Source organism: Leguminivora glycinivorella, chromosome Z (assembly GCF_023078275.1).
Source record: "Leguminivora glycinivorella isolate SPB_JAAS2020 chromosome Z, LegGlyc_1.1, whole genome shotgun sequence".
NCBI lineage: Eukaryota > Metazoa > Arthropoda > Insecta > Lepidoptera > Tortricidae > Leguminivora > Leguminivora glycinivorella.
Window position 1 is genome coordinate 22,213,895 of NC_062998.1, and position 14,243 is coordinate 22,228,137.

Here is a 14,243-nt window from a genome sequence, read left to right on the forward strand (position 1 = left end):
CCATTTTTTATTTTTGCACTTTGTTGGCGTGATTGATATACATATTGGTACCAAATTTCAGCTTTCTAGTGCTAACGGTTACTGAGATTATCCGCGGACGGACGGATGGACGGACGGACGGACGGACGGACGGACGGACGGACGGACGGACGGACGGACGGTGCGATTTACGCCAAATGTCCGGGTTTTTTTGAAATTTTGTCCTGGTTTGGCGAAATTCGAGATGGCAACCCTAATTGGAAACAAAATTACGTTAGTATTAAAGAAGAACATACAATCATTTTAATATTAAAAAAATGATTAGTTACAATAAGAACATTTTGAACAAACAAATAATAATATTTTTGGCCTTCAAAATGACAGTCGACAGGGCCGAACCCTCAAATTGCCGAGGGTGCTGCTCAAGTTAGTGTATTTAAAGCTACAAGTGACATACCTAATATTGAAGGTAATATAAGGATCATTAATATTTTATACCCGACCTTTAAATAAAATTGTAAAATAAACGCTACTCTGAAGTATAATGAAGTGAAGTGCTTACTGACATGGTATTTAGACTATCGTTAAGATTTTAATTTTTAAAGGGGGCAAACAAATAATAATTGAAAACATTTAATATGTAAATAAATCACAAAAGAGTTACTTTTAATTATAAAAATATAAGGATACTCATATTCTTATGTTTTAATACTCATTATCATTACTTATTGAACGCCCCTCGTAGTAGTAAAATTGTGCAAAGTTTTGTTGAAAAATTCCCAGTGGTTCAGCCGGCAGAAAAAAAAAACCAAATTCATGAAATATGACTTTTCTCTAAAATTATTTAACTTTATCATACAATCTTTTTTTCATTTTGGTTAACTAAATAGTACTTATAACCTGGAAGAAAATAAGGTCTCCAACTTTGTATGGTGTCATCTTACAGAACGATGGTGGCAACTATATAGGTAACATTGAGTTGGAAATTTTGGTATCGAAAGAAATCACTTGGCACGGAAGTAATATACATAAAGTTGAGCTAATCAAGCCCGGTAGCCATGCACCAGCCCTTAGGGGGGAGTGGGGGGCAGCCGAAGTCGCGCTCCGCCGCGCTTCAGATAAAAAATCATAACTACTACTATTTACCTAATACCTTGAGTGTGGTATCGTTTTCGGATAAATCGATGATGAGGAAATCATTTTTAAGTCATTTTAGATATAGTTTCATAGAAAAAAATTAAAATAATGACCACAATATCAAAATCGGTTCGCTCCTTTTTTTCATTCAACTTTGATTAACTTCGTAAATACTAAGGTATACTCAAAATAAAATTTACCATATTTTAGAATAATTATTTAGCTTATAAAAAATATATACTTTTTATTATATATTTATTATACATCTATCTGAAAAAAAATCTGAGATGGTACGCGGCAGCGGCTGGGAGCTTCTACAATCATCTACTTAGCCTCACATAATTTTGTTTCTAGTAAATATTGTACGTTGGTGTTTATACTTTTTATGAAAAATCGGTAATGAGGAAATCATTTTTGAGTCATTTTAGATATATTTTCATAGATTTTTTTTAAAATAATGACGAAAATATCAAAATCGGTTCGCTCCTTTTTTAATTCAACTTTGATTAACTTCGTAAATGCTGAATCATATTCAAAATAAAAAATATATTGTTAAAGAACATTTATCTAGCTTTTTAAAAATATACTTTTATTCATGTACTTATATATCTATCTAAAAAAAATCAAAGTTGGTACGCGGCGGCGGTGCCCGGGAGCACTTAGCCTCACATATTTTGTTGCAAGTATTGTATTATTTCGTTGTTTTTTATGCAAAATAAAACATAAAAAGGTCCTTAAATAATATATTCTGTCGCGTATGGTCTGCAGCCTTTCCAGCAGATATGTGCTACGGGAATGTGTTTATTGATATCCACCACCAAGTAACACTGGAGGGCATGGGTCGCGCGGGTCACACTTAGACACTACGAATGCACTTAGAATATATAAATGATGGTATGTTTATATTTCTATTAATTTAGGTATATTGAAATTTAGGTATATAAATTTGTCATTGCAGTGGTACTTATAACTCCTGTCTTCTGCTGTGGGATTGGGAGCGCTCCGCTAGGAAATATCTTTAGCCTTAAGCGGTGAGCTAATAATCAAAATATTAAACTTGTTACCTCGGCCTCGGGTCGACAGTAACTAGTAACCTTTCTCCGGATGCAGAAATCGACGATCGAATCGGAAAAGCCGCGACGATGTTTGGGAAGTTGAGTACAAGATATGGCAAAATAAACACCTAACAATGAAAATCAAGATGGTACTTAGTATATCAAAGTTGCATCCTGAGCATACTCTTGTACAGGGCTGAGACTTGGACATCATACGCCAAGCATGAGCGACGACTGAAAGCTTTCCACATGCACTGCATCCGGAACATTTTAGGGATAAGCTGGAAAGATAGGGTCACGAACGAGGGGGTTCTGGAGATTGCTCAGCTGCCCAGCCTCTTTGCGCTGCTAAAGCAGAGACGCTTACGCTGGCTGGGGCATGTGAATCGAACGCAACCATCTCGTTTGCCGCTGTGTGTTTTGCTTGGCGTTATAGGCGATGCCAGGAGAAAAATTGGTCGGCCCATGTTACAGCATAAGGACTGCGTCACGCGAGACATGCTCGCCTTCAATATTCCAGTGCATAATTGGGAGGAACTTGCTGAGGACATAGAAAAATGGCGCAAACTTTTGTTTGACGGGCGTCAAATCCAGGATGAGGCGTGGTTTAAGAAACTCGCAGCCACGCGAGCCAAGCGTCACCAACCCAATACTTCTTCGCCTCGGGCAAATTATACTTGCATGGCTTGTGGTCGTGTTTGCAGCTCCCGCATTGGCTTACACAGACATGATGAACAACGCTGCCGCTCTACTACTTGACAAGACACTGTTTTAATAGTCTGTAATAGACTTAAAGGCCAATGATTGATTGATATACAAGGGAAGAGCGGGGGATTAGGGGCAGACTCAACAGAGTCATCATACCCAGGAAACTATTCCATTCATTCTCTATGTCATTTTTACGAGAGCACGAATAAAGGTACACTTATAAGAATATCTACGTGCTTGTTTTACTTGTTTATTACAAATATTTGACTTCCGTTTCAATAATTACACCCAGGGTAAGAACCACTGTGCTGACTACTAAACTTAATGTACTTACCAAGTAGTGGAAAATTGGAAATACTACGAGTTAAAAGAAATGCAATAGCATCCAAAAAATGCAATAGTTACAAGGGTCATTGATTTGAGTTAAAATTAGGTATACTATATGCTTTCATAAAAAAAAAATACTAAGTATAAATAAACAAGAAAAAACTAATTCCAGTTATAGAAGGACGTTTTATTTTACTAATAGAGGTACCTAATCCAGTGTGTAGTGTCAGTGTGAAATTATTTGGTGCGGACCAAATAATTTCAGCTATAGAAGATTCCCACGTATCCAGGTCCAACACAACCAAGTTACACGTACTGTATTTTATAACATTTCCCATCCGTAATGGGAAGATTTTGAAAATGCACTATTCCTTGACCCTATCACGCTCTAATATACAATATCTAATTCTAATGATTGTTATTACTGCATGACCTACTCAAATCAGTTGTTTTCTGTGTCTGGTCTCCACTACCCAAAAGTTGTCTGGAAGTTGCCATAAGACCGTCTGTTGTCTACCATAGTTAAACTTATGTGCGTAATTTTTTGATGTCATCTTGTTGAAATATTGGTGAGCAATAAAAAATATTTGTATCGTAATATTGTATTAGTGAATATTACCTGAACACACTCTCTCATCTCTTCACGTATCTGGTGGAAAGGCACCCTTGGACCATACACGACAGCCAATAATTTTGCTAATACGTATTATGTATATGTCGGAGCCGGTAGCTCTACGAAAGCAGGGGCCTGGCACCAGCTCCATGGTGGGCGGAAACGGTGGGCATATCACACACACAAGTCCAATAAATGTTTATGCAATAAATTATGTAACTGGTAACGAATATTACTAAATCACAACGACAGTTAATTAAGTTCCAAATCACAAAGAAATCACACCAAGTCAATCAAAGCTTTAACATCACTAAGTTATCAGAAACGGAAACGAATCCGTGGGTCAAGTGGTACAAGTCTGTACTTAAAGCGCACACGTAATCTCACGGCACGGTTATGGGATAGGGCGCGGTCGCGCGTCTATATTCAACCATGTCCCCTAAATATCCACCATCTAATATTTTATATTCGTTGTCTGGTTTTAAAGATATTCAGACATAACTTTTCTCATACAAATGTATCATGTAGGGTGACCACACTATGTCGGCTCCTGATTTCTGGTTTCTTACTAGTGAAGTATTATATTCTTTGTTTATTACCAATTATCATTCATGTTCTTTTTAATGCATGAATGTCGATATGGTTATTATCCTGACGTCGATAAAAATTACACAATACACATCATCACTAGGCCAAGAACATAACCTAAAAACAGTTTGCAGATGGAGAATTAATATGGTATTAGTTTAATATAAACTATTATCAAAATTGAACGAAACTCCCCAATCTCAATATGACAATGGGAAGGCGGGGAAAATCAGGGAGCCGACATAGTGTGGCCACCCTACATGATACATTTGTATGAGAAAAGTTATGTCTGAATATCTTTAAAACCAGACAACGAATATAAAATATTAGATGGTGGATATTTAAAAATTTTTACTAAATGTTGAAGTACATTCGAGTGTCTGTGGTGCTACAAATCTTAAGATATTTACATTTTTAACTTTCTCAAAACGTGTGGACTGAGTGAGCACTTACAAAAATTTATTATAAAAAAACCTGACACGTTAGTGGTTCGTTTTGTATTTTACAAATTCCCATTTCACTTTTACTAAACTATACACATATAATAGCGGTCTAAATCTTATGTTATTCATCAAAATTCGGCTTTTCAAGTGTGAGGATTGAGTGAGCATAAGAAACTATTTGTAAAAAATTAAATACGTCACTAGGTGATCTAAAATTTATAGAGGTAAGTTGGCATATTTTTTACTAAATGTTAGTATATAAATCCAACACCTCTGGTGTTTTTTTTTTTTTATTATGGACTGGTCGGCGATTGACCCTAGTCACACCTGATATATGTTAAATGAATACATTCACTGTTTTCGTTGGTAGTTTGTGAGAACTGAGTGAGCACATGTTAATGACTGTATCTTTTGATTTATCTTTTTACAAATTCAGAGATTCGTTTTACAATTGTTTTAGAACTTTTAAAAAATATGCTATTTTTTTCGGAAGGTCAATCCACAACTCAATCCACACGCACACAAAAAATACGCAAGTAAGTATAACAGGTTGGCACTGATTGACTTGCACGTCTATTCGCGAATCGCGGATTAGCAAAGGAATGTTCTAGTTTATGATGATTAACATGGATTTCCGCAAAGTAAAGCTTGGTTCCATCGATTACCGTGTTAATTTTTATTTTCTGTTAAATTCGACACGTCGTTTGGTTCATTATCAGGAACCACCCCGTACGTTATACGTTTTGTTAAATTAAAAAAAAAATTGTTTTCATACATAATAAATTATTCAATTAGTGTGAGAGACCCTTAAAAATAACATTTAAGTTAGTGTAAGTAAATGATGTTCCATGTCATCTATATATACAGGGTGTATTTTGATAACGGGTCTGAAAAATGGACTTAGAGGATCTTCCTTCGATTTTTTATTTATGAAAATTGGCGTTTATAGATTTTGGAAAAAACATACAGGGTGCGAGAAAAAGATCAATCGCCAATCAATCCCATTCCTATCAAGAATGAAAAGCTCCCGGTCCCGTACAACCAAAAAAAATTCGGCTAGAAAATCCACAAATCGAAAACGTTTTCCATATTTTATCCAATTTGTATGTGAAAATATTTTTTTCAATTTCACATAAATACAAACTTTTGATCCTCGATAGGAATGGAATCGTTTGGCATCAAAATCAAGCGCTTGAAATTGGAAAATCAGCCCCTGATTGATCTAATCGCTTGCTCCATACAATAGGTATGGTAATTGGTAAATCATTTTATGATAATAAAGTTATAGGTAATAATAGTATGCAACTTTCAATTATGCAGAATCATTGTTATGCAAGATAAGCAAAGAGCGGAATTCTTCATAGCGAAAATCAAACTGTCAAATGGATTGACCTAAACTGTTTTATCGACTCATCGATGTTACGGAATAATATCGCATTAGGTATCCATAATCAACTGAAAAGATTATTCTGTAACATTTGTACATTTGACCTTTTTGATAAGCAACTTGCATCTCCATATTAGGGTCCCCCCACATCTAGCGTCTCGCGAGCGTCGCGTCGGGCCAACTGTATAGAAAAAGACGTCGCGTCGACGCGACGTCGAGCTTTGCCCATACAGTTGGCCCGACGCGACGCTCGCGAGACGCTAGATGTGGCGACCCTTAAAGTAAATCATGTCAGCGTTACATATCGTCACTACTTTGAAAAAAACTTGTATCTTCTTCTGTCAATGAAAAGAAAAATGTAATAAGTATGTATGCAATGCATATAGACTTACTGCGTTTTAACTTTGAGGAGCAGTGTGAGATACGAGATTTTTTCAAAGTAGTGACAATATGTCATTTATGTCACTTGAGTCACAGTATAATAAAGAGTACTATCGTACAGTATGGCCACTTCCGCTCCCCTCTGAAAGCGCAGCCCACCCCCTCTCGGTTACCTCACAGTTACCGCCTGTCAAAAACGCGAACAGTCAATCTGTCATATCTCACTCATACAAGCATGTTACGCGTTCACCTACACGAGCTTAGAATGTGTGCTAGGAACGCGCCTCTTTCATATATTTGATCGCCAGTGTCCGAGATGTGCTTGAGTTTTCGTGAGTGATTTCCGTGCCGCACTGTGGAACGAAATCCGGCTCTCGAAGACATAGGAATCGAAGTTGTTATTTTAATATTTTTTTGATTGAAATGGGTTTAGCTTATCATTTCTATGACAACCTATAAATTTTAGGCAATTTGACTTGAAAATTACAGTTTTATGATTTTTTTTCGATAAAAATGTATGGAGCGGAAACAAAATCTCAAGAAAATCAACTCACTCACACACTCAACCGTTATAACCTCGCAGATGGGTATACTACGAATTATTTGTGATTTTTTGGCATACTACATTTTTCCGCCGCGACTGAGGATTTTTTTTTTAAATCGTTGAAAGTTTCTATGGAAAAATCACAGAAACCAAAGTTGACATTTTAAGGTTTTTTTTCTTTAAGTGGGTTTGGTTGAACAATAATTAAAATATTTCCGAGTTTTTGTTCTGGCTCCATACATTTTTATCGAAAAAAAATCATAAAACGATAGTTTTCACGCCAAATCACCTGAAATTTATAAATTGTCATAGAAATGGTCAACCAAACCCATTTAAAAAAAAAAAAACCTTAAAATGTCAACTTTGGCTTCTGTGATTTTTCCATAGAAACTTTCAACGATTTTTTAAAAAAAATCCTCAGTCGCGGCGGAAAAACGTAGTATGCCAAAAAATCACAAATAATTCGTAGTATACCCATCTGCGAGGTTATAACAGTTGAGGGTGTGAGTGAGTTGATTTTCTTGAGATTTTGTTTCCGCTCCATACATTTTTATCGAAAAAAAATCATAAAACCGTAATTTTCAAGTCAAATTGCCTAAAATTTATAGGTTGTCATAGAAATGATAAGCTAAACCCATTTCAATCAAAAAAATATTTAAATAACTACTTCGATTCCTATGTCTTCGAGAGCCGGATTTCATTCCACAGTGTGCCGTGTTACTAAAATGGTTAATAATCCTAAGAGAAAACAATAAAAAAATGGATACAGAAAGATTCTTCTCTTAGTTTCAAAGAAGATTCTTCCACAATATATTGCTCTAAATGTTTAATCGTTAATTTGTTTGTATGTATATCCAAAAGCCTGATTTAAGTACTGTAACTTTGTTTCGTTAAGTGACAAATATTTATCGATAAGTCGATAAAACAGTTAGGTCAATCCCTTTGACAGTTTCATTTTTGCTATGAAGAATTCCGCTCTTTGAAGATAAGTATTACGCATTTTTAATATTATACTTATTCAATGTTATGAACACTTATGTTATGCTAAATCTGTTATGTGAATTAATGATAGGCGAAATAGAGGGCACCATATCACAGGGCCCATCTTGAAATGGTCAGGGTATAATCCATCAACAGGCTCTATTTGAAAGGCTCCAAGGCCTCCCACAAGATGAAAATGATATAAATTTTAAGTAGGCCCACTTTAATTAATTTAAATACGGTTGTACTCACGTTATTATATCGCTATTGCAGCAATATTGTCGCAGCAATAGCGATATAATAACGTGAGTACAACCGTATTTAAATTAATTATTTGAATATGTCTCAGGAAAGCTTAACGTGTAGGCCCACTTTGAAAAAAATAAGCCACATTTTGAACTGCTTGGAGAAAATGGAGAGATTTAAATAGCCGGAACACTCTCAACTAATTCAGCTTTCTGTGAGACCTGCTATGCTATATGGCGCGGAATGCTGGGCCGCCCTCAAAAAGCACGAGCAACAACTGCATATGGCAGAAATGACAGTGCTGAGGTGGGCCGGCGTAGTAACGCGCTTGTACAAGATACGTAATCAATACGTCAGAGTGTCTTTCAAAGTAGCGCCAGTAGCAGACAAACTGCAGGAAAGTAGACTTCGCTGGTATGGTCACATAATGCGCAGAGATGACACCTACTCCATGAAAACTGTACTCAACATCAGTACACAGTCAAGTGGAAGAGGCAGACGACCAACTACGTGGTGGTCAACTGTGAGAAGGATTTAAAAGCCCAGAAACTTACATCAACGACAACCTAGGATAGAATATCCTGGCGCCGATGCACAAGGAGGCCCGACTTCAGACAAACACAAACACAGACAGACAGAGCGTTTTTGCGTCAGGGGTTAAAAAACATGAAAGGTTAGTTAAACACTCACGTCAGCTAAATCAGGGTTTCGACTGGTCTCCAACGGCACCTTTTCATTAAGAGTGGAAGGACTGCCCTCCCTTAACTCCCCTGGACCATCCCCATACAACCAGCTATCATCATTGTCTTCGCCTGGCGCTGTTTCAACCACGGCGTCTGCCATTTCTTCTGAAATGAGAGACCACGAGCAAGCACGTAAAAATAAGTAAAACCAAAAAAACAACGGCTATAACCTAAAATGTTGAAAATTCAGTATATTACATTTAGCTATCCACTTTAAATATAGTTTAAATGAATCAAAAGTCCCAAACTTAACGCAACCGAGATTGGATACTTGGATAGCAATATTGGCAATAGGCAACAAAATACATATGCTCTTTGTCTATGGTATGGGCATAGACATGACCATGAAGAATAGAGGTAAGCTAAGGGCCCCCACAGACGGGAGACAAAACTGTTTTGTCTCCGTCGCTCGGTCTATGGGCTAGTATGAAGGTGCGCACACGAGGCGACGCAACTTTTCATACAAATACGAAAGTCGCCGAGCAACTGTTGCCTCCGTGTGCGCGGGGCCTAAGAACAAAAACTACTAAGGCTCAGCGCACACGGGCGACAAAACTGTTTTGTCTCCTCGCTCGGAAATTCTAGGAGGTCCTAGAACAATAGGAATGTGCCAAACCACTTTGGATTATCGCAAACCGTTATTTAACGGTTATGATTTTATTAATATATATTTACACAAACATGGTTTCATGAGTCCTGTCAAAAGAGTGTCGTTTGTGCACATAGACAACTGAGGTTCCAAACCGAGTTGCTACGACGGTCCTTAGCGTATTAATGTAGCGGTTAGGTTTGGCCCGTGTGAAGCGATTCGTCAAAATTGAACACGAATCAAGTCGGTCGGGTTGAGTCGAGTCAAGTTATGCCCGAAACACATGATATAAACGTGTTTTTTTATTTATTTAAAATTAAAGTTGTGTTTGAACGAGCTAAACTGAAACTAAATTAATGCAAATAAATATATTTCATTTCATCAAAATATTCGTAACGGAGACAGAATTCACAGAATATCGGTAAGGGCGGCAAGCCGGCAACGGCAGAATAGCGGGAGCATTTAATTACAGTTGTACAAACTGTTGTAAACTGTTATATTTCCCCATAGAGTTAAGGTCCATGTATTTCCCCATTTATTATTAGGAAAAAGAGCACCATCTGTTATAATTGATTTCAAACCAAAGCGAGCACGGTCGGGCAAAGTATGTATGGTTTGAAAACTCAAAAAGCGTTATCAACATTTTCGAGTTGAGTCATGTGGGAGTGGGACCGATCGGTACGTTCGTTCGGCTGCGTTCCGTCTGCTCGTTGGAACCGGTTTGGTGGACTGTCAAACCGAGTCGGGCCGAGTTGAGCCTAACTCGGTTTGAACCGGGTTGGCAAACCGGGTTGACACATCTCTGGTATGAAGGTGCGCATACGAGGCGACGCAACTTTTCATACAAATACGACGGAGACAAAACAGTTTTGTCTCCCGTCTGTGGGGGGCCTAAGGCTTGCCTCCAACGAAGTAAGATAAACATGGAAGCCGCTTTTAAGAACATTACCGTTCAAATTCTTGGCACCGTTTAGCACACATACACAATTACGCCTACATTTACACAAGACAATACGTTTACAGGCCATGTAATCAAAACTGGTAAACAAAACAATAGTCATCTCTTTTATACTAATGCACACAGATAAGTGTAGCTGAAATGCATATAATGTCACTAACTACCAATCAGCGATTTTATTCGGCTAATAACCTTCTTGCTGTACGTACTGGCAGCTAAGAATTCGCGGTTCATATTTGACTAAAATTTGACACGAAAAGGGATGGGTTTATATCATAAATTAAAGAACCAAGCAGAAATAATTTTAATTTTATGCATATTAAAATATAACTACATAATTAATTCGTTGTTATGAAGTAACAACCTACATATGAAAATAATAATTATGTCGTACACGTATTCCGCTATAATAAGTATTTTTATGGCTAGATAAATTCAATTTATATCTGTATAACAATGTACAGTCACGTTCATATTGTTCTCAGTTGCCATCTATTGTTAACAGGTGTTAAACGTAGGCATTCATTTTATAAATTTTACCTTTTCAGGGCTGGTTTTTAGTACAATACAGGTCAGATAAATATCAGCTGTCACTGTCATTTATACGTGTGATGAAAAGGATAGTGATAACTTTATCTGGTAGATATATTTATCTGGCGACTGAAAAACCGGCCCTTAAATATGTAATTACTTAGATGTCGCCACCGAAAGATAATAACATAGAACACTTCTTTCAAACAAAATGCCAGCCGAAAAGTGGTTCCAAGATTATAATACGCCGTACTGACACCGGACCATAGGTCACGTCTATTTCTATTCTACAACCTTCTAAATTAACACGTTTAGGGACGCTTAGTGACGTCATCTGTCATAGACCAAAGGAAACAAATGACTACGCGTATGCTATACCATACGTGTCCACGAATGTGTTCAGATTGGCCATTTAAACCACTATGCCGGTGACACAAGGTCTGTGATTAAAATAATCGAACTGCTATGCCACTGACACGTACGTGTGTTTAAACAAGTTTACTGGCCTATGTCGGCCGCACAGCAGGCAGGCAAACATGATCGCGCGATATTAATAAAATTATACAAAAATGAAAGTTTTTAAATATGGCTATTAAAAATATTGCATAACATCATCCCCATACAAAAGTAGTTCGTAAAAAATAAATCGAAATAATTATGATCCTCGCCAATTTACACATGAAACTCAATCCCATATTTTTCTACGTATTTGTTGGAACGACTAGCACATGATATTACAAAACAGTACGGCATATTCTTTTTGTAAACATATATTCTAAATATGCCGTACTACGACTGTTCCGACTGGCCGCCATTAGCGCACTGACAAGCTCCGTGGCACAATTTTGAGGCCCCGCCTACCGTGGCACAATATTTGTGGGGTCATTTTTGAGAGCTCTTTAGACATCTAGGTATATTAACAATCGCTGCTTGCCTCAGACAGTCTTAGGGCCCCCACAGACGGGAGACAAAACTGTTTTGTCTCCGTCGCTCGGTCTATGGGCTAGTATGAAGGTGCGCACACGAGGCGACGCAACTTTTCATACAAATACGAAAGTCGCCGAGCAACTTTGTCGCCCCCCTAGACGCCAATTGTTTCATGGCAGTTGCGTGGGATTGTGCAATTCGTACCTGTCGGACCCCAGGTCCAAGGTTATAGATTTAGTTTTAAATTTGGTTAAATGTGGTCTAAAAGACAGAAACGTATAAAAGTTAGGTTTGGTTGTAGTTTGTTTTCAATTTTAACTCTGTTAATTAAGTCGTTATGTTGCTGTAGAGGCGACATCTTCGTGAAACGAAAAAGCCTCAAATAAAGAATAAAAAAAAAAAAAAACTTTGTCGCCCGTGTGCTCGCACCCTTAAAAATTCATAATCTTAAAAAAAAATTGTATGCAAATTGACAGTTCAAACGGACAGTGACAGATCTGTCAGTGTCAGTTTGCATACATCTTTTTTTAAGATTATGAAAATTAAAGCTAGGAACACACTACGCGGACGTCCGTCGTAAAACGACCGCGACCGCGACCTATCAGTGTGCACGGAACAAAACATCCAGAGAGCCAGATTTCGATCGGACGTCCGTGCGCTCAAGGCCACGTCCGCGTCCGTCGACCGATAGTTTGCACGGTTATGTGTATTTCCATTGTCCAGATTCCCGTCCGCGGTCGATTTACGACGGACGTCCGCGTAGTGTGTTCCTAGCTTAAGACTGTCTGTTGCCGGCCTAAGGCTCCCCACAGACAGTCTTAAAAATTCATAATCTTAAAAAAAACTTGTATGCAATCTGACAGTTCAAACTGACACTGACAAGACACTGACAGATCTGAACTGTCAGATTGCATACAAGTTTTTTTTAAGATTATGAAAATTAAGACTCGTCTGTGGGGAGGCTAAGAAGATACTACGTATGAGTACACCGAGCGGATGTTGCCCTTGCCCGTATCACAGCCCGTATCATGGAACATGGTTTTCGATATCGTAAACGATCGATCGCCTCGTGTGTGGCTGGCTGGCACTTTCGATGCGACCGATCGTTCACGATATCTGTCCGATCGATCGAAGCGATGAATCGTACCGTGAATGTGAGGCTTAAAGCAAGGAACACACTACGCGGACGTCCGTCGTGAATCGACCGCGACCGCGTCCGAACAGTATGCACGGAACAAAACATCCAGCGAGCCAGATTTCGAACGGACGTCCATGCGCTCAAGGCCACGTCCACGTCCGTCGACCGATAGTTTGCACGGTTAAGCTAGGAACATACTACGCGGACGTCCGTCGTCGATCGACCGCGGACGGGGATCTGGACAGTGAAATAACACATAAAGCTAGGAACATACTACGCGGACGTCCGTCGTAAATCGACCGCGACCGCGTCCGAACCGTATGCACGGAACAAAACATCCAGCGAGCCAGATTTCGAACGGACGTCCGATGCGCTCAAGGCCACGTCCACGTCCGTCGACCGATAGTTTGCACGGTTATGTGTAATTTCATTGTCCAGATTCCCGTCCGCGGTCGGTTTACGACGGACGTCCGCGTAGTATGTTCCTAGCTTAACCGTGCAAACTATCGGTCGACGGACGTGGACGTGGCCTTGAGCACATGGACGTCCGATCGAAATCTGGCTCGCTGGAAGTTTTGTTCCGTGCACACTGATCGGTCGCGGTCGCGGTCGATTTACGACGGACGTCCGCGTAGTATGTTCCTAGCTTTATGTGTAATTTCAAGCTAGGAACATACTACGCGGACGTCCGTCGTAAAACGACCGCGACCGCGACCTATCAGTGTGCACGGAACAAAACATCCAGAGAGCCAGATTTCGATCGGACGTCCGTGCGCTCAAGTTCACGTCCGCGTCCGTCGACCGATAGTTTGCACGGTTATGTGTAATGTCATTGTCCAGATTCCCGTCCGCGGTCGATTCACGACGGACGTCCGCGTAGTGTGTTCCTAGCTTCATTGTTCAGATTCCCGTCCGCGGTCGATTTACGACGGACGTCCGCGTAGTATGTTCCTAGCTTTACGATGGAC

General features: G+C 38.9%; 1 protein-coding gene across 3 annotated transcripts in view; it reads right to left on the minus strand.

Moving 5' to 3' along the window:
• LOC125241846 (pre-mRNA 3'-end-processing factor FIP1-like) overlaps positions 1-9,422 on the minus strand; it is a 60,771-nt gene extending 51,349 nt beyond the window's left edge. The window contains exons 1-2 of one of the 3 annotated variants that reach the window (XM_048150515.1): positions 9,331-9,422; positions 9,080-9,237 (exon numbers count right to left, since the gene is read on the minus strand). In XM_048150515.1, coding sequence (XP_048006472.1) covers positions 9,080-9,232 — 153 coding nt within the window. In that variant the 5' untranslated portion in view covers positions 9,233-9,237; positions 9,331-9,422. Of the gene's footprint in view, positions 1-9,079; positions 9,308-9,330 lie in introns of those variants that run through there. The other 2 variants (XM_048150517.1, XM_048150514.1) reach the window with 2 other exon arrangements.
• Positions 9,423-14,243: the final 4,821 nt, after the last annotated feature.